Source organism: Danio rerio, chromosome 23, assembly GCF_052040795.2.
Source record: "Danio rerio strain M-AB ecotype USA chromosome 23, GRCz13ab, whole genome shotgun sequence".
NCBI classification, from domain to species: Eukaryota; Metazoa; Chordata; class Actinopteri; order Cypriniformes; family Danionidae; genus Danio; species Danio rerio.
In genome coordinates this window covers 35,217,330-35,237,068 of record NC_141043.1, presented here as the reverse complement: position 1 = coordinate 35,237,068, position 19,739 = coordinate 35,217,330, and the positions used below count along the sequence as shown (strand labels likewise).

At 35.6% G+C, this 19,739-nt stretch overlaps 1 protein-coding gene across 2 annotated transcripts in view; it reads left to right on the top strand.

Annotated features, from left to right (window-relative positions):
- Positions 1–757: 757 nt before the first annotated feature.
- The window catches only part of nr4a1 (nuclear receptor subfamily 4, group A, member 1), a 43,017-nt gene continuing 24,035 nt past the window's right edge, over positions 758–19,739 (top strand). The window contains exons 1-3 of one of the 2 annotated variants that reach the window (XM_087305488.1): positions 758–865; positions 3,782–3,842; positions 3,965–4,079. In XM_087305488.1, the coding sequence (XP_087161614.1) occupies positions 3,989–4,079 (91 nt within the window). In that variant the 5' untranslated portion in view covers positions 758–865; positions 3,782–3,842; positions 3,965–3,988. The remainder of the gene's footprint in view (positions 866–3,781; positions 3,843–3,964; positions 4,080–19,739) is intronic. The other variant, XM_087305487.1, reaches the window with a different exon arrangement.

Sequence of the window (19,739 nt, the reverse complement as noted above, 5' to 3'; positions counted from 1 at the left end):
ATATAGCAACTCGAGTCAGAATAGTTCGGAGGTCTGACCCAAGTTTGATGGTCATAGCTTGAATGGCCTAGGAGGAGATAGAGTTTAATTTTTAGTCTCAGAAGAAGAATAATATAGAAAAATAAAAATAATAATAATAAGTTTAATAGGATAACAGTAGTCTGGCTTGCTACACAAGCCAGCCTAATAATAAGTTTACGTGAGATAACAGTATGTTGGCTTTTCAAGCCACCATAATAAGTTTAAGTGAGATAACAGTATGTTGGCTTTTCAAGCCACCATAATAACAGCAGGCAGCCAGAAGAGAGAACAACATCAAATTTACTCTCCTGCCCCATAGACACTGCATTCCAAACGCCTCATACAAGTGGTAATTGGTTTTTATGTAATTTGATGCAAAGATTATATAAAACATACATACATGCATTTAAATGTTCACTCGTTTAAAAAAAATCTAAATATTTAAAACTTTAAAGGATTTAAGGCTATGATTACGGTTAAACACGTCATAATAGGTCAAAACAGTCTTGTGAAAAGGGTCCATAGGTGAAAGGTGGGTAAGACGACCATTTTGTAGGGTAAACTCAACGTTAAACAGCGCGATCTGTCCTTTTAAATTAGTTAAAAACATACCTGTACCAAAACAAACAGGAAATATGCTGAATGCCGATAACGTGCGGACAAGAGCTTAGAATCACGATTATGCTCTTTGGGTGCCATAATATATAAATATATTTGGGCGTGCTTTATGCAAACTACTACCTGCAGTCACGTGCCCCTCCCCCTCTTCACGTTTATTGACTAGGAGCAGACGTGTGTGTGGTTCTCACCTGTTGCATTTATGTTGGAAATCTTGCTTGAAAATGTAAGTCAGTGCACATAAATACAATTTTTAAGTGGTCATTTAAAAACCACTCGTTTGTATTTCACACAATATAGCGGTTTGTTGTTAGCAGTGTGTTTTGCTAACATGTGAAGCAGAGTCAGACATGACGGGTAAATTTAGCTCAGCATCAACAGTAAAAACAACTTGTATTTGAGTTAATTAGCATAACTTTATGCACAGCCACTTTTCTCCCCAGACATTACAACTGAAATGCAAATGTGACACGACAGTCCAGTTTTTATGTGAGCTCTGACGTCAAGACTGCGTCCCTCACACAAAACAGCAGTGTCTAACTTACATGTTTTCCATTAGAGTTTGTTATAATAACTTGAGGACACAATGTATTGAACTTTTCCTATGCATTTTATCACCCTCGTGAAGTCAATTGACTTTTAAACGTCACTTGAGGTGTAGGCCCTATTTAATTTATCTTAAACGAGGTTATAGTCTTTAAAAGGTTTTATGGCAGACATGTTTGAAAAAAGCAACATAAAATATTTAGAATGGAACAAATCTGTCTTCATCACTGTGAATAAATGCACTCATGTTTTGCCATTTATTATTTTGTTGTCTTGGCAACATCAATCACACTTTGAGAGTTTGAATTAAATGTGTCATTTTATCACTGTCTGCAACAGATCTTGGTGTTGCTTTCAGTTTTTCTTCCTTTCATTTTTTTACATTGAGCTTGGGAGAGCCAAGCTTATGTCTGTACAAGTAAAACTGACCCTTGATCAGTGAAATGTCAGTTTAATGTCTGTTATGACAGGGAGTGAATGTGGTGTGGGTTTCTGGTTGATATTTTTCTTTTTAGGTCTTCTTGATCTGGCTTATTTGTCCTGAGAGTGTAGGCAAAATAGTGCAGCAACATCCCTACAAACCACTGATCACACTGCTAACATCAGAAGCGCCCAGTGCCATGTAAAATTAAAGAAGACACTTTAAAAAATAGCTTTGGATGGTATAAATTCTTATATTTGTCTTTATATATACAATCTCTCGAATCTGATTGGCTGATAGCCGTGCGATATTCTGCTATGTTCTTTGATATTCTTAGGGTGCTTTCACACCTGTGAATCGATTCAGTTGTTCCCAAACAGGCATTAAAATTGTTACATTGTTGCTCTTTACTCTTGGTGTGGTTTGCTTTCACACTGCAAAGTTTCTAAACTGACCAAAAGAGCTAAAATAAGTCACTTGTGAGTAAACTCTCCTCACATTGGTCAGAGTGTCAGGGTTTTTTATTGCAGAGTCCCGCTCAGCTGTCAGGGGAGGTGGTGGTTTGGTGGTGTTTGACAAGGTGCACACGATGTGTCTGAAGAGAGAGGAGAGATGCGGTGGGGAGGGGTGAGAAGGGTATGCGACGTATTTGAGGACCAAGAGGGAGACGCAAGATTACCGGGAGATTATCACTCATTTGCGGGCATCCGGGAGACTCCCGAAACTTCCTGCCCTACTCATAATTCTCTCTTCATATAGCCGTATGCCTATTACATATCCATTAAACACTATAACCGCGCTCGGATCGCATCGCTTTCTCACTGCAATCGCTCCACTCCAGAGTTTGTTTCAATCGAGCTGAGACCACCTCAATTAAGCACTCTCGGAGCGATTGATTTGGCATGGATCCTAGCGCGATTGCTGGTTTCACATATGCCAAACGAACAGCTCTAACTGGGCAAACGAGACAGGTTCCGAAACAAAAGTGTAGGTGTGAAAGAACCCTTAGACTGCATCTATGCAGTTTATTCATAAGGATAGTGCCTATTTTAAATATTAAAATTTTTTTAGAGACAGCGCATTGGCAATCAATTACAGCCATTTCACACGGGGCATCAGCATCAATGCTTCCATTCACTTTAAATGGTTGACGTCAGGCGTTGCCGAACTGCATTGTGAATCCATCGGCACTGCTTCAGTGCCGTTGCTTGCTGCAGAAGTTGGGAATTTCACTTTTCAAGTGCCAACAGACGCATTAGCCAATCAGATTGCTTTATGCAAATACACCAGCTCAGACAGTAGTCGATTGCGGACTAATTGGCTGACGCCTCTGTCAAGGTTGATGCTGAAGCCCCATGTGAATCAGACATTAGCCTGTCATTGAGCAGAGCAAAAACTGTTGACGTTCAGCCACAAGAGGGCGACAGATACTGCATAAAAAGCCCTTAGACGAGAAACACTCGTAATTTTTTCTAATTACTGCTGATCAAATCATTTTTAAACTGGTAAGTGACATCTGGTAGTGTTTGCGCTGCTTTGGGTTTTTGGGGTTAGTTATTGTGATATCCCAATTGCAACAAAGAAATACTGTGAAATGTCTCTAGATGGATGGCAAGTTATGCCATTCAGTCCTATAATCTTAAAATGTCAGCAAAACCACCCGTTTTGTGATCACTTTAGACATTACACTAGTGAATCATTCAAACACTAACTCTAAATTGACGTTGGTGAACTTGTAACGGCTTCTGCGGTTCTGACCATCAGATGGCGATGTGAATGAATGGCGGAAGAAAGGAGTTCCTCATACAAAAGGGTTTTTAGACTCTGTGCTTGATTTTCTTTTTTATATACATCATTATGTTGTCTAACTGTTGTACAAATGCAATATCACACTTGTATCAGTGCAATATGACTGTATATTGGCACTGGTGGGACACTAAGGCAATCGGCCTGTGGCTTCGAGCCAACGCACACCTCTGCGATATACAGCCATATCACACTGCTACTCGTGTGATATTGCTCATATATCATATATTTTAAAGTATTTGAAGAATTAATAAGTAGATTTGTGTACATTTGTACATCTAATAAACAGTTATTTAGATTAAGCAATTCTAATGTCATTTATAATGCAGTTATAGGATGCCAAATATGACAAATAATGTCATTTTACAGCAGGAGGCTCCAGACTGTCATAAAGACACTCAGGCTGGATTGCTGAGGCTGCAGTTTAAAGGTAATAATGCTGTAAATAATTTAGATTTTCTTGCAAAGACTAATCATATTGCTTGATAAGACCTGTGTGTCTTTAAAACCCACAAATATTAATTTTGTTTTGCCTGCAAATGTTTTTTTCAGCTTTCAAAGTGCATTTTGCATTCGATGGATCACAGAGAACTTCAGTTTCAGATGAAAATCTTCTTTATTGTCCTGCTGAAGAAAAGATCTCGCCTACGTCTCAGATGGCCTGAGGGTGAGTAAATGAATAGCATATTTGGATTTTTGGTTTAACTATCAATATGATAGAGACGCAGCAGCTATCAGTCAAATGTCTTTGCTGGGAAAAGTGCAAAATGATATTTTATCAGCATGTGTATTTGTTGCGTGTTGCTAAGGAAGTTGAATATGTTGATGTACAGTATGTGGTGTCTTGGCATGATCACGAGTGTGTGTGTGTGTGTGTGTGTGTGTGCGTGTGCGTGTGCGTGTGCGTGTGTGTGTGCGCATAATATATATATAGAGAGAAAGAGAGATATTCGAGTCACATGTGCAGGCAGGATGTGGCTGAGAGATTGTGCAGGAAATGCATCACAATGCAGTGCTGGCTGATGAAAAAAAGACTGAAGTCTTTCCAGAGAAAGAAAAGTTTTTGTGTTATCTTTTAGTCCCATTTGAAGGGGATTCACAGGACAGTGTTTACATAATGCTTCGAGATAAAAATCAGAGCAAAACTTCTTTTCCACCTGAAAAGTTCCCCAGGTTATAAGATGTTACATAAATTCTCTTCCCCAATAATTCCCAACAGTGTCATTGTTTCATCTGTTTATTTCACTGAAACTGAACTACTGGCAAAAAGTTTGGCTTCAGGAAGATTTTTAGGTGTTTTTAAAAGAAGCTTATTCTTGTTGCCAAGGCTGTGTTTATTTGATCAACAATACAGTGCAAAAATGTGAAATATTATTTGTAATTTGAAGGTTCATATTATATGTAGTTTAAATTTGTAATTATTCCTGTGATTTTATAGCTGAATATTCAGCATCATTACTCCAGCCTTCAGTGTAACATTAGTTTGATGCTCCATTTGAGTATTAGTAGACTGTCTGCCTAATATCTGTTGATATGCCCCTTCAACAGACATTTAACTGACTATAAGAAGCTTTGCAAGTACATGTCAACTTACACTAACCCTAACCCCAACCTAACAATTTACTTATGATCTAATGAGAATTAGTTGGAATGTAGATGCAATGCAACTCAAATTCAACAGACGGACATTCAAAATAAAGTGTGACAGAAGTTTTTGTTTTAAAACAGTTAGTTGTAGTTATACTATGTACAAGTTACCAAGTTGCAATACCATGACAGCCTGGCTTTTGAACTTGTTGCTGGTAACAGTCTGGATGTTCCTTTTGTTTTTTTGGTCTGGAGTCCACGTCCATTTTTTTCCAAAATATATTGGAAATACTGATTCATCTGACCACAGTACATGTTTCCACTATGTGTTGCAAGAACCTAAATTGAAATATGTTTATTTTGGAGAAAAAAAAAACTAAACGATAACAATCATGAGGAACACGTTAAATGATGTTTGTTGTATTGTCTGCAACGAAAATTTAGAAATCACTACTTTTTTTATTTGCGTTTTCCTTACTGCCCCAAATTTTTCTGATTTAGGCTTGTATAATGTTAATTTATTTTGACTTTTTTGAAAATCAAAATCACATACATTTGGTCCAACTTCTAGGCAAAGACATCATTCATGTGATTTTACACTCATCACTTGTATTATTTTGCTTGTATAAATGTGAGACAAAACTCATAAACTCATATCAATATTATAGCCTGAATTTTAAAATTCCCAAAAGTGCATTTTGCAGGTTATATCCTGCAGTGAGTTGTCGGCCTGAATCATGTTTGTCACAATCAACTGCATAAACACATTGACCTGTAAAGGTGTTGTTGAAGGCATCTGTCATGCCTGAGGACTCTTTTCTAACTACTATCCAAGTTCTGCACCGGCTCACTCTTTCCATTCACACACACTGACGGTGTACGTCTAGCTTATTGCCTGGTTGAGACAATATTCCCTCTGTCTACAGGATTTAATATGACTTTGCCTGCAGAAGCAGGTGAGTAAATAATGGCCTCGTATCAAGTGAACGCTTTCAAAACAAGCATATGTGCTTTGCCAAATGAGAATGGAGCATTTCTGTTTTGATTTATTAGATAATAATGTAGTTTCTGATCATTTGTATCTTAAATCCTTGAAAGTTTTTAATATTTAGATTTTTAAAAAAAGATGTTGTTTTCTCTTCTAGTTGCCGTTATCAGTCTCACACATTTTTTTCCTTTTTCTGAAAGTCTTGATAACACCATCATGGAGTTTTACCGTTTTTATTTCAGCACATAGGATTGTAAAAAAATAATTAGTTGTGCTCTCCCATTCACTGTTCTCTAAGTTCACCCAACTATGATGACTTCTGCTGCTGAGAAACCCGGAAATGTGAAAAGGGTCCATTCACATTACAAGATGTATTCAGTTGTACTGTACATGCATTTGAGTGCCTCAGGCTGTAACAGGTCTGTTAATGTTTGTTGATGAACGTTGCTATTTCCTTATACCTCATCCGCCTTAATTTTTCCTCTTAGGATAGTGAAGGCTCAGCCTGACTATAACTCGTTGTGTGTGTGTGTACGTGTGTGTGTGCGTGCGTGCGTGCGTGCGTGCGTGCGTGCGTGCGTGCGTGCGTGCAGAAATCTAGAAAGATCTGGAGTTATCACTTTAGCAGGAGAGTTAAGAGCATCCTTCAAACAAGACATTAAACTACACATTAAACCCTCTGGCTGTAAGCCAATACTCTTAGGAGGATTGTGTGCAGTGTTGGGTGTAACGCATTACAAGTAATATGAGTTACATAATAATATTACTTTTCTAAGTAACGAGTAAAGTAATGCATTACTTTAAAAAAAAAGTAATAATATTTGAGTAACTTTTTTAAAAATGTAGCACAAGTTACTGTTTAGTTTTATTTATTAGCTTTTAAAAGCAAAAAACTGAATTAAAACTAAGTCACAATGAATCAGGCAGTCAATGAGAGAATGTGTTTAGACGAATAGTACAAAAGCAGCAAACACATTCTTTAAACTTTTAATAATCTGTATATACGGCATGTAGAGCTCTGGGGTTGGTTGTTTTTCAAATAACATTATCCTCTATTATATCTTTTAAAGGTTAATAAAGGTTATATCTTGTGTTGTTAATTGCAGAGCTCCTCTATTAAAACAACGAAAGAAAAAAAAAAACTTCTGAAAGAGATCAAGCCTCAGACAGGTAATAAAAAGTTATGCAAAAGTAACGTGATGCATTACTTACCATAAAATAGTTTTACATTTTTAATAAGTTTTTTAAGTGATTTTATTTTTAAACTTGCTGTACATTTCAGTGTTCATTTTAGTTTCTTTCATTAAATGCTTGTTTTTTTAAATTTCTTTAATTAAATGCTTGGTTTTGTTTTTATCTTTATTAAATTATTTATTTCATTTTTAGTTTTAATTTTAGTTTTAGTAATTCTAGTTTAGAAGAGTTCACAGAACCTGTCCAGTGTTGACCAGAGCAAATTGTAGTATTTGAACAGCTTATTTTAACCCTATGGCAAATTTCTTAGTAATTAGAATAATTATTTGAACAAACATTGAATCCAAAACCATACAAATGCAACAGCTGAATTCAGAAAATCATCTTCATATTAAAGATCAGACGATATAAACAGTTAAACATGACTAGTTAACTTTTTTTTTTTTTTGGCAAATGAAGAAAATTTAGAGCAGATTTTTTGAAAAGACCTAATCTCTTGCTTGACTGATGTGTTTGGCTGTAAAAACGCATCTACTGCTGTTTCTCTAAATAGTCATAGGTCAGATTTTCCCCCACAGAATGAGTGCTAATGAACTCTGAAAACTGCTATTTATTTTTGCTAATTATTTTATTTCATTTGCTCTTAGTAGTTTTGTTTAGTTTTAGATTTAAATTTATGGTGATTTGTTTTATTTCAGCTAAAAACAAATGTATTGACCTATAGTTTTAGTTTTTACTTACTAAAATAACCTTGGTGGTGTGTGTGTGCCCGCATGTAGATTTTTGAAACCAGGATATGGAGGCCGTTGTTGGGAAGACTGATAGTCTCTAAATTGCACTCCATCCTGTATTTGGGCCGCAGACTTAGTTCCTCATTTTCGGTGGTTTTATGATGACAGAACTTCTCTGCTAGTGGTTATCAGCCTAGACGTCCGTTCTGGTGCGCTTGCCAGCTGCCCACTATTACAACCGTTTTTCCTCTCATCTTCTGACTAATGTTTGTCTGGTGCTGTTAAATCAGTGTGCACCTGGATATGAGATTGTGTTGTTTGCCAACGTAATTTCAAGGTCTATTTGCATGACAGCTTTTGAGACGGGAAAGCAATCTGAACAGTAGTTACTGTATGTAATAATAAGAATATTAAGCTGGTCTGTTTTGTGGAAACAAAAATGTGTCATTGCTTGCAGATTAAAATAAAATGGAATTTTACGATTCATAAAGCTTTTTATAGTAAGTCTCAAGAGCAAGGCAGGAAGGGAAAATCAAGTTGTTGCAGGAAGCTGCTGAGGACATTCGCCATGAGCAGCTATGATAAGTGGGTAATTGAAGGTCACAGAAAACACACAGAAATTACTTCTTCAAATGCATAAAATGTTTGAGGGTTTTTTTCTGGAGCTAGAGGTCACTTCACAAAATAAAAAAGAGAAGTGATGAATACTGCTGTTCCATGAATAATGTCGGTGTTACAGGTTGCCATTTTTTGAGGGATGAACGGTGTGATGAAAATGTTTGCTGTGAATTGTCATGCACACATTTTATACAATCTGCTTAAATTAAAGTGATAGTTTTGAAATCAAAGGAAGCTATACAATATTGTATTTGTGCATACACATTAGATTAGTCAGTACTGAAGCTAAATCTAGAGCTTATCTTACAAAATGTCTTATGATAACGGTCCAAAAACTAGAACACAAATTTATATGTTGTAGAAAATTTAATTGTATTATCTTTCAATTTCTAGAGAAGCTTGGTGGCTAAAATATTACTTTAATTAATATATTTGTTTGATAAATCTGTTTTGTTTAAATGCACCAAAATACACTGCCTATATTCACTGTGGAATGAATGAAAAATATTCATTTTCAAAATTGGGTGTACACAGTTATGCTGAGCACTATGCCAAAACATTCAATACTAGATTTCTCCAGCTAAAAGCAAGCTATTTTAAATAGTATTTCAATATTTCTGAATGTACCTTATTAGCACTGTGAAATGCAGAAAGTATTCGTATTCACTGCATCAGTGTATTTACCTAAACGTGTGCTATAAAACCTGTCTTTCGTTAATTAGTTAAAGGTAAAAAGTGTCATCCATGCTGTTGAGAGTTGTACTTTGATTTCCCAGGGGGTTGTGGCTGGAAGGGTTGTGTAAAACATATCAGTTGGCAGTTCATTCGGCTGGGGCAACCCCTGATAAATAAGGGACTAAGCCAAAGGCAAATAAATAAATGCATGTCACATATGAATATGTAAATATGTGCACTGTATGCTTTTCACTTTATGACAAAATAAATGCATAAAGCGGTGAGAAAACAGCAGTTAAGAAAGCATCTAATTATATTGATGTGGATGTTTGCATACAATCTGCAAGTCACTGGCATCAGGTCAACTGATTTTTATAATTTTATAATGAATGTAATGTATGTCTGAGACTCTAGAGTAGATAAGTTTAGCATGAAACTTTTGAATTGCTTCGGTTTCAATCTAAATGTAGAAAGGACCAGTCCGTATATGACCAGAGATGTCGTCAAATCAGGCACTTACTCAGAATTACTCATCATGTTCATTATTGGAAGGGGATAATATGTGATTAAAAAAAAATAGAATTAGAATATTAGATGTGTATTAGATGAATATTAGATTATTAGATGTAGATTATTAGAATGTTTTGCTTTAAATGATAATTTATGCAACACTCATACTAAGATCACATTTTACATTACATTTTTTCTTGAATCATATTGATAGATTTTTATAAAACTATCAATATTAGTGTGTATTTGTATATTGTTTGTTTATTTTTTTAAACGTGCATAGTTTTGCTAAATAGTTGTGTAAAATTATCTGAAATATCTTTTAATTATCTGACTATATTTGCATTATAATGAATTGTACATTTAATTTGTTTGCCATAAACACAGCTTGTGATGCTGACATGTCATTAGACAACAAACAAACTAATAAATAAATAAATAATTTTTTTAATTGAAAAAGTCTACAGGCTCTTATAAACAACTAAAAATGCAAGGAAAGTCTTTTATTGTTGTTTGTAGTACAAAATCTAATATTGAAAATAAAGAAATTAAATCTGGCTTGTCATAGCATATGCTGTACTCTATGATTATTTAAAAGGCTTCTTTTGTCCTCCCTTGTAAATCACTTTGCATTAAAGCATCTGCTAATTGAGTAAAATTTTGCACATTGTCTATGTAAGTGAGTTGGACAATTCAGAAAAGGCTGAAAGGCTCGGGCAGTTGCATTGCACCTATAGAAACTTTGACTTTCATCAAAAAATTTAAATGCCTTAAAATCCATATTTAATCCATATTAATTGACACACTAGTTGATATCACACATAACCAAGGGTTTATTTTGATCCCTCTGCATTGTCCTTTTTGTTTATTGTCTCTGATAGATCAAACATGGTCAGGTGGAGGTCAGAGAATAGACACAGTGCACATGCACACGTCTGATTGTGCCTTATGAGTTGTAGTGTCTCCACTTGGTTATTGAAAGAAGTGAATGCATGCATTAATAAAAGTTTTCCATCTCAGCTCTCCAGGAAATGTCTTTGCAGTAACTGCTCAATTTAAATGCATAATATGACTTTTTATGCTTTGTTGTAACAACTACCGTTGTCAAAAAACAGTAGAAGTGGAACATATTGTCCAGCCAGGTCTCACTTACTGAATGTTGTTTGTGTGTGTGTTTTAACAGCTTGGCTTTGCTAGTCTATTCTGTAACTCTGAGCATGTTTATCAGGAGGTCGGATGTTGATTCATCAAGGTTTTCCAAGAGGGCCTTGCCATCCTGACGCTCCAGGAGCAAGAGGAAAAGAGCTGAAAGCGTGGAACTTGGAGATCCTGTATGTCGTTCCCTTGTGTTTCCCAGTGTAAATTCCAGATAAAATAGGTCATCTTGACCAGCTGCCTCTAATCACACTGCTCTCTCTCTTACTGAACCATCAGTGTCGCTTCCAATCTTAACAAACAAACGTCTCAATCAGCCAATCAGAAACACTGTACTTTTAAATTTTCCATTTAAAAAAAATCTATTGTTTTTTCAGTGTTTAGGTGGAAATTTCTGTTCTCTCAGCACAGTGGCCACATTTACTAAACTGAATAAATGTGTGTGACTACTGAGTGTACATTGAGGTACAATGAAGTAAAAGGCATCATTATGTGCAAGATTATTATTATATTATTAATTAGTTAATACCAGGGGTATAAATTTTGTCTAGCCTATATGTGTTTTTTTTCCACTCTCAAAGAAGCAATATACACTCACTGGCCACTTTATTAGGTACACCTTACTAGTACTGGGTTTTGCCTTAGGAACTGATTTAATCCTTTGTGATTTTTCCTTTGTGATCACATTCAATATGCAAATCTCCCATTTAACCACCACATCCCAAAGGTGCTCTATTGGATTGAAATGTAGTGACCGTGGAGGCCATTTGAGTACAATGAATTTATTGTCATGTTCAAGAAACAAGTCTGAGATAATTCATGCTTTATGACATGGTGCATTATCCTGCTGGAAGTAGCCATCAGAAGATGGGTACACCGTGGTCATAAAGGGATGGACATGGTCAGTAACAATACTCAGGCTGTGGCGTTGACACGATGCTCAATTAGTACTAATATGCCTAAAGTGTGTCAAGAAAATATCCCCCACACCATTACACCACCATCACCACCAGCAGCCTGAACTGTTGATACAAGGCTGGATGGATTCATGCTTTCATGTTGTTGATGCCAAATTCGGACCATATCATCCAAATGTCGCAGCAGAAATCGAGATTCATCACACCAGGCAACGTTTTTACAATCTTCTATTGTCCAATTTTGGTGAACTTGTGAGACTTTTAGCCTCAGTTTCCTGTTCTTATCTGCTATGATTGGCACTTCTGCACTTCTGCTACTTTAGCCCATCCGCCTCAAGGTTCGACATGCTCTTCTGCATACCTGAATGGTTATTTGAGTTACTGCTGCCTTTCTATCAGCTAGAACCAGTCTGGCCGCTCTCCTCTGATCTCTGGCATCAACAAGGCATTTGTGCCCACAAAACGGCAGCTCACTGGATATTTTCTCTTTTTGGACCATTCTCTGTAAACCCTAGAGATGGTTTAGCGTGAAAATCCTATTAAATCAGTAGTTTCTAAAATACTCAGAACAGCCCATCTGGCACCAACAACCATGCCACTTAAATCACATTTCTTCCCCATTCTGATGCTCACTTTGAACTGCAGCAGATCGAATTGACCATGGCTGGGTTTAAAACCGCCTACTACTCAGTAGGTACTGCATTTGAATTTAAACGTACTACTCGGCCATTAGAAAAGTACGTTCTATACAGTATGAATGTGAAAAATATGAATTCGGACCTACTACATTCGCCATTTTGCCATGGTCACGTGACCTACCTTTGTCAGTTGTGTCACTTTATTCCCATTCATGAATTCTCTCGCAGAGCATCATGGGATAGCGCCGCATGCATGGGATGCGCACTTCAGAATCTCGCTGGAAGTAGTAAGTCATCTGGGTTCTTTTTGCATACTGATTTTTGAATTCTATGAATTCAGACATACAACTCGTCTCGCATACTGATTTTAGCGTACTCTATAGTATGGAAGTATCCCGTTTCGTACGCATCACATGTCTACATGATTAAATCCATTGAACTGCTGCCATGTGATTGGCTGATTAGAAATTAGTGTTAACGAGCAGTTGCACAGGTGTGCCTAATAAAGTAGCCGGTGAGTGTATATTGACTTGCATTTAATGAATTGCCAAGAACCATTGGTTTCAGCTAAAAATAAGTTTCACAAACTAATTTCAAGAGGAGCATGTGATCTGATTGATCGCGGCTGGTCTCTCATCTGTAAACATTAGTAAGCCAATCAGATTATTCCAAACTCACTATAAATAGCCTGTCTAGCATTGCTCCCTCATCTTTTTTTTTTTTTTTGAAGAATCCCCCCATCCACCCCATCTCCCCCTTCTCCTCTTTTACTAGGGGGAGCTCTCGAGAATTACCTGATCATGCTCACTGACCAGGGAAGAGCCCTGGGCTTAATTACCTCCACCCTGAGTTTTCTCGCAAGACAGCATGCCAAACCTGCTATTATTATCAAGCAATATCTACTGTAAGTGTGAACTCTTGAATTGAATGTTCTATTAATTGAAATAAAGACTTGGGTGGCCTTGGAGTAAATAAACGCTGCAATTAGACTCTGGTGTGAGTTATCGGGATAATTATAAAGAGCAAGAGCATAAAGTCATATAAGGAAAAAATCTCAAATGAAATGATAAGAAAGTCAGAAATATTCCCCTGTAATGACACAAGTGAAACGTCTCTAAAATCCCCGTTCATGTCACTGCTGCTGTGTTAGTCACATAACAGTATTAATCAAAGTGAGAGATATTAAATCATACTGTTAAACATGATGGTGAATTTAAAAAAAACAACAATGACGACAATGAAAGGATAGACAGATTCAAGTGGCAGCTGTCACGTTATTGTCACGTAGGCGTCAGGTTCTCTGTCTGGAGCAAGAGGAAGTTCTGTGGTTTTTGATTGGTTGCCACAAGTTTTCCGTTTGCTTAAAGATCTCCATGATCTCTTCAGCCATGCAGCCTGATTTAGACATCGCGCGGTTTGTCACCTCAGAGTAGGTTAGTTACATCAGAACGAACAGGACATGATGTTTCATTTTTTTTCTTTTTTAATCTTGATGCCTGAGGGAACATTTCTGAGTTCAGAGAGCTTGTCACTTTAATTATAGATGAAAATAATTCGCTTACGAAACACACAAGAGGTTGAATAAGGTCTTCATTCTACTATTAAAACCCAGTTGGCAACAGCAAGACAGCGTGAATCAGGGAAACTGTGAGACAGTATTTCTCTTGTGCTTCTTCTGTGAGCTGTACCTTGGAGCAGCAACATAAGAGTGTTGGACGATGCAAAAAAACACAAGGATAAATGAAAATGACTGCTTGAATCTGCATGAATGAGTCATAGATGGCGTTGGTCCTGGGTTTGGAGTGAAATCAGACGCAGCACTGGAGGTGTTGGCTGAAGCTGTGTTCCTCTTAGCACTTGCTGCCTCTCCTTTTCCTGGCGGAGGCCTGAGCTTGAGCTTCAGCACAGCTTCCTGACTGTTTTCCTGTTCAGATCTGGGAATGCAAACAACGTGCACCTCCACCCTCCACATTCTCAAGTTCATAGTGACACCCAGTGTCCCGAATGTAAAGTTAAACGAAGTGTGAAAGATTAGCATAGGGCAAATGTAAATATAAAACTTCTTTCAGGGGAAAATGATTGTTGCCATTGTTCATGGGGTAATTTCTGGTGTTTAGAGTAATTTTAGTACATTTCTGGTGTTTGTAATAATTGTTTCAGTCATAAACGTCTTCAGAACATTTACAGGTGATATTCTGGCCCACCAAAATGGCTCTCTCATAAATGTGAGTCTGTTTTTTTATTATTACTTTGTCTTTCAGAAGGAATCATATGTTCGATCACAAAAGCAATTTCATGTGCATTCATGCTGGAAGTATGTAACATATATGGGTAACACTTTACAATAAGGTAGTATTAGTAAGTCAATGTGTTACAAACAATGAACAATACATTCATTATAGTATTTGTTCATGTTAATTAACATTACTTGATGAAAATAGTTCATGGTTAGTTCAGGTTAACTTGCAGTGCTTTAAACAAGCATGAATTTAAATTTAAATGAGTCATTGGAGTAAATGTTGAACTATGATTAATACATATTGTACAAGTATTGGTTATAGTATTGAATCTTTATTGTAAAGTATGACCTATATATCAACCATTGGCCCTATTAAAATGTGGAAATTAGCAAAGCCGGTCAACAATGTTGCTTTTTGTTGGAAGGTCTAAATGATTTTGATTCCCAAATACGTCACAACTTTGAAGAAATCTTCAAGTTTAACCTTTGAATAATACCCAGTATGATTTGAGTCCAAAAGTTCTTGTCTGTTTTGTGTCTCTCACACAAAGCTGATTGTTTCAGTGTGCGCATGAACTCAGAAAGAGCTCTTTTGATTGTGCCCACTCTCACATTCTCTGGGCTGGTGAACTGCCCACTCTCTCAAACATGTTTAAAGCAGCTATGACTGCAGTGTGAGTTTTCATTCCCATTTCTGACTTTTCCCACATGACTTTAACGATCCCTTAAGGACAATAAAAAATAAAAAAAAATGTCCTTTAATAAAGAACGTGTAAAGCATCTCTGAGTTATAATTCAATTCAAATTGACACTTTTTGTTTTAAAGCAGACATTATGCATTTTTATAAGATTGCATTGTTTATTAGTAATGATCTGTCCATGCACATCACTTTCATGATCAATTTAATAAATAATAATTCTTACCACTACTACTTTTTTCTTATTTAACAGAAGTAAAGATTAAATAAAATGTAAAAAAAAAAAAATCTATATACATATATATATATATATATATATATATATATATATATATATATATATATATATATATATATATATATATATATATATTCATTTTCCTTCCAGCTGCATATATATATATATATATATATATATATATATATATATATATATATATATATAGTTGAAGTCAGATTTATTAGCCCTCCTGTTTATTTTTTCCCCAATTTCTGTTTAATGGAGAGATTTTCTCAATACATTTCTAAACATAACAGTTTTAATAACTCATTTCTAATGTTTTATTTTATCTTTGTCATGATGACAGCACATAATATTTGACTAGACGTTTTTCAAGACATTTCGATACAGTTTAAAGTGACATTTAAAGGCTTAACTAGGTTAATTGGGTTAACAAGGCAGGTTTGGGTAATTAAGCAAGTTATTGTATAATGATGGTTTGTTCTGTAGACTATCGAAAAAAAAAAAAAAGATTTGCCTAAAGGGGCTAATAATTTTGACCTTAAAATAGTGTTTATAAAAAATAAAAACTGCTTTTATTCTTGCCAAAATAAAACAAATAAGACTTTCTCCAGAAGAAAAAATATTATCAGACATACTGTGAAAATTTCCCTGCTCTGTTAAACTTTTATGCCTGTTAGAAAAAACTCTGTTAGACTTTTATGCCTTCCAAATACTTCTAATACATACAATAATAACCTTTTTTGTGAATTTTGTTTTGTGTTTTTCTACTTAGTGGTGCTTTCCATTTGGCCTTCCAGCATTTTATATTTCTCTGTTCAATATGATGAGAGTAAAACCAGCTCATGACAGTAATTTATGCGATTTATAAGTGTTTTTCCCAGATCTACATTGAACACTGTGTAAATATTTCTAACTCCACCTCTGTAGTCCAAGGATTTTGCTTTTAATGCTGAGTGTCATATTATTATAATTAATTACACAGTATTTTAAAAAATATTTATCAGGATATAACACATTTAAAGCAGTTGGAAGAATCTACCAGAATGTATTTATTTCATTTCCTTTTTCCCCACATTTAAATGTTTAACTTAAAACATTGTGAAATGTGAAGCAATCCCCCATACATGAAATGGCATAGAAGTGATGGCAGACAGCATTTTTAACTTGTGACTTGGGAAGTGGTTTAGTGTTTAGAGACTGCCCTCTACTGGATCAAATTCAGTTACAACTCGAGACTGGCAAGTCTGGCTAATACCATCAATTTTATTATAATGCAAACTTAAACAGATAGTTTATTCAGCCTTGACTTGTTCCAAACCAGTTTGACCACAAAAGAAGATATTTTGAAGAATGTTGGAAACCTGTAACCGCTGATTTTCATAGTATGTTTTTCCTTACTTTGGAGGTCAGTGGCTAGTAGTGGCTACCAGTTTTCTTTTATGTTCAATAGCACACAAAACTCAAACTGGTATTGAGCACTGAAGGGTGAGAAAATGATGACGAATCTTCATTTTTAGGTGAACTATATATTTAAAGTACAAATGAAATCAAAACTAACCATATGATTTTGTTAGCTTACACGTGTTGAAGATTTAACCTGTGCATGTCATTAAGGAAAATGAAATCAAATTAAAAAAATAGTTTGCCCCGTAATCTCAAATCTGAAAATGCACTTCCTCCTTGTTTTCGGTTACATTTTCAGAGTAGTATTTTTGAGGCATGGTTAACATGCTTACCCTTACTCCAACCCTTAGTTTTGACAACAAACAGAAATGGTGAGGAGGAGGTCTCTGTTAGGTTGTAATAACTCTCCCGAAACCCTTTTCTTGATCTTACTGAATGAAATGCTTACTTTATTACATCCATTCAGCTCGCAGCAGAAAAAACAAGCCACGCCCATTGTTTGCTCATATAATATTCCATTTCTCTAGAAACTACGTGACAATTAAAAAAAAAAAAAACAACGGTTGCAGCCTCCAGTTCATTTGGATTTGAAGAAAGAGTACTCAACATTTTCCTTAACATTTAATTGAGTGTTTCGCGTAGAAAGATATGGTGAAAGTGTTGTGTGATCTCAGAGCGCATGTATGAAATCGCTGAAAACATCTGGAAAGTTCATCTAAAGATTCTCTCTGCAGTTTTCTGTTTGTGAATGCATTCATTGCAAGTCATGTTACAGCATGCTCGATATTTTTTTTTTATAGTGTTTGTCCAGTTTCCAGCTGCTATCTTTCCACTCACACAGATCCAGGAGCGATGCTTAGGGAGTATTAGCACCAGTAGGAGGGTAACATGAGGACCGGTTCCTCTCGCGCAGCTTCACACAGCGGGACACCTGACCCTCTGCTGGCCTGAGCAGAAATTCAGCCCAGCTAAACAAACCAGTGTTTATGGGTAATTAAGCCACTTGAACAGAAGCCAACTAAGAGCCAAGCTCTTAACTCTTAGCACTATTCACACTTGGTGTACAAAGACTATCTTGCACATGTAGATGGAAAGGACATTGAAGAAAATTCAAATTAGATCATTTATTTACTTTCAGGCAATCTAAAATCTGGGGATCTTTTTCTACAGTAACTTTTAGTGCAGTTTTAAGCTTAACGTAATACTTATTGCTCCTAACAATACATTGAGGACTTATAAATATTATTCACAGCTTAACTGTCCTGAGCGCATTCATGATGGTCTGAAGTGTGAGCTCTGGGTGAGTTATCTCTTTATCTCGACTCGAGAGATCATTTTGGAGCAGTGCATGAATATACACCTGTTCTATACATCTTTAAGCATTTAACATGAGGAGAAATAAACGAAAAGACATCTGCTAATGCTCGAAAACACTAGTGGATATATATTATATAGTATATATTATATTGTTTGCCCTCAATTTGGCTCTTGTTTGTACACCAATCTTACATCAATTTAATTAAAAATACCAGTAATATTATGAAATATTATAACTGTTAAAATATTTTTTATTTTTAATGGTTATCCCTGATGACAAAGCTGAATTTCCAGCATTATTATTTTAGTGTCTTCATTTTTATTATTTTTATTTTTTGTTAATGAAACCATGATTAATTTGGATATGATTAATAAAAAGAAAATTGATACAATTATTTGTTTCTTTAAATAGCAACAAAACCTTTTCTTGTTGTAATCATTTGTAAAACATAATTTCCTTAAGTTTCCTCTGGGTGCTCCGGTTTCCCCCACAAGTCCTTAGACATGCTCTATAGGTGAATTGAATAAGCTAAATTTGCCATAGGGTATGTGTGTGTATGTAAGGGTGTTTCCTGGTGTTGGGTTGCAGCTTGATGGGTATCCACTGCAGAAAACATATGCTGGATAAGTTGGCGGTTCATTCTGCTGTGGTGACCCCAGATTAATAAAGGGTCTAAGCCAAAAAGAAAATGAATGAATGAATTTCTCCAAATTATTTATATGTTTTCTTTAGGTCATACAGGGTCTTAAAAAGTTTTAAAGGGCACCTATGATGAAAATCATCTGTTTGGACAGGACCCCCCTTTAACACATGGTTACAGCATCGTTAACGTTTCTGTAATAATCAACTTGACAGGACTTATCTTAAATCTTAAAAAAGGGGTTAAATAATGTCTTTAAAATGTCTTCAATTTCAAAAACACAATTTTAGTACTTAAAAATTCTTAAATTTAATCAATTTTCCATTATCCATTAAAACAATCAAAAAATCCATCATAATGACATTTTTTGATTGCAAAGCCATGACACCGAATAATCATGCATTCTTCATTGTTGGTGTTTTTCCCTGTTGGGAAATCCCTTTAAATAGGCATGTGCAAAAATGTTTCTGGCTTTTATATGGAGTCCTATGGGGTAAAACAGCAGATTCTAGTCTATGTGTGCTTAAACATACTTACTATGTTTACTAAGTTCTGAGAGCTGAGCTGCACATTTTTTATTTTCTCAAACATATCAAGGTAAGTGTGCAAATGTCTCTCTCTCTCACTCACACATACTTAATATAACCTTATCATTTTTGTCCAGAAACTAAGGTATTTTTTCGCACTGCAACATTTTTTTTACTATCAACAGAAAAAAAATTGTATAGGGAAAACCAGCAACATTGAAGAATGCATGAGTATTTGGTGTAA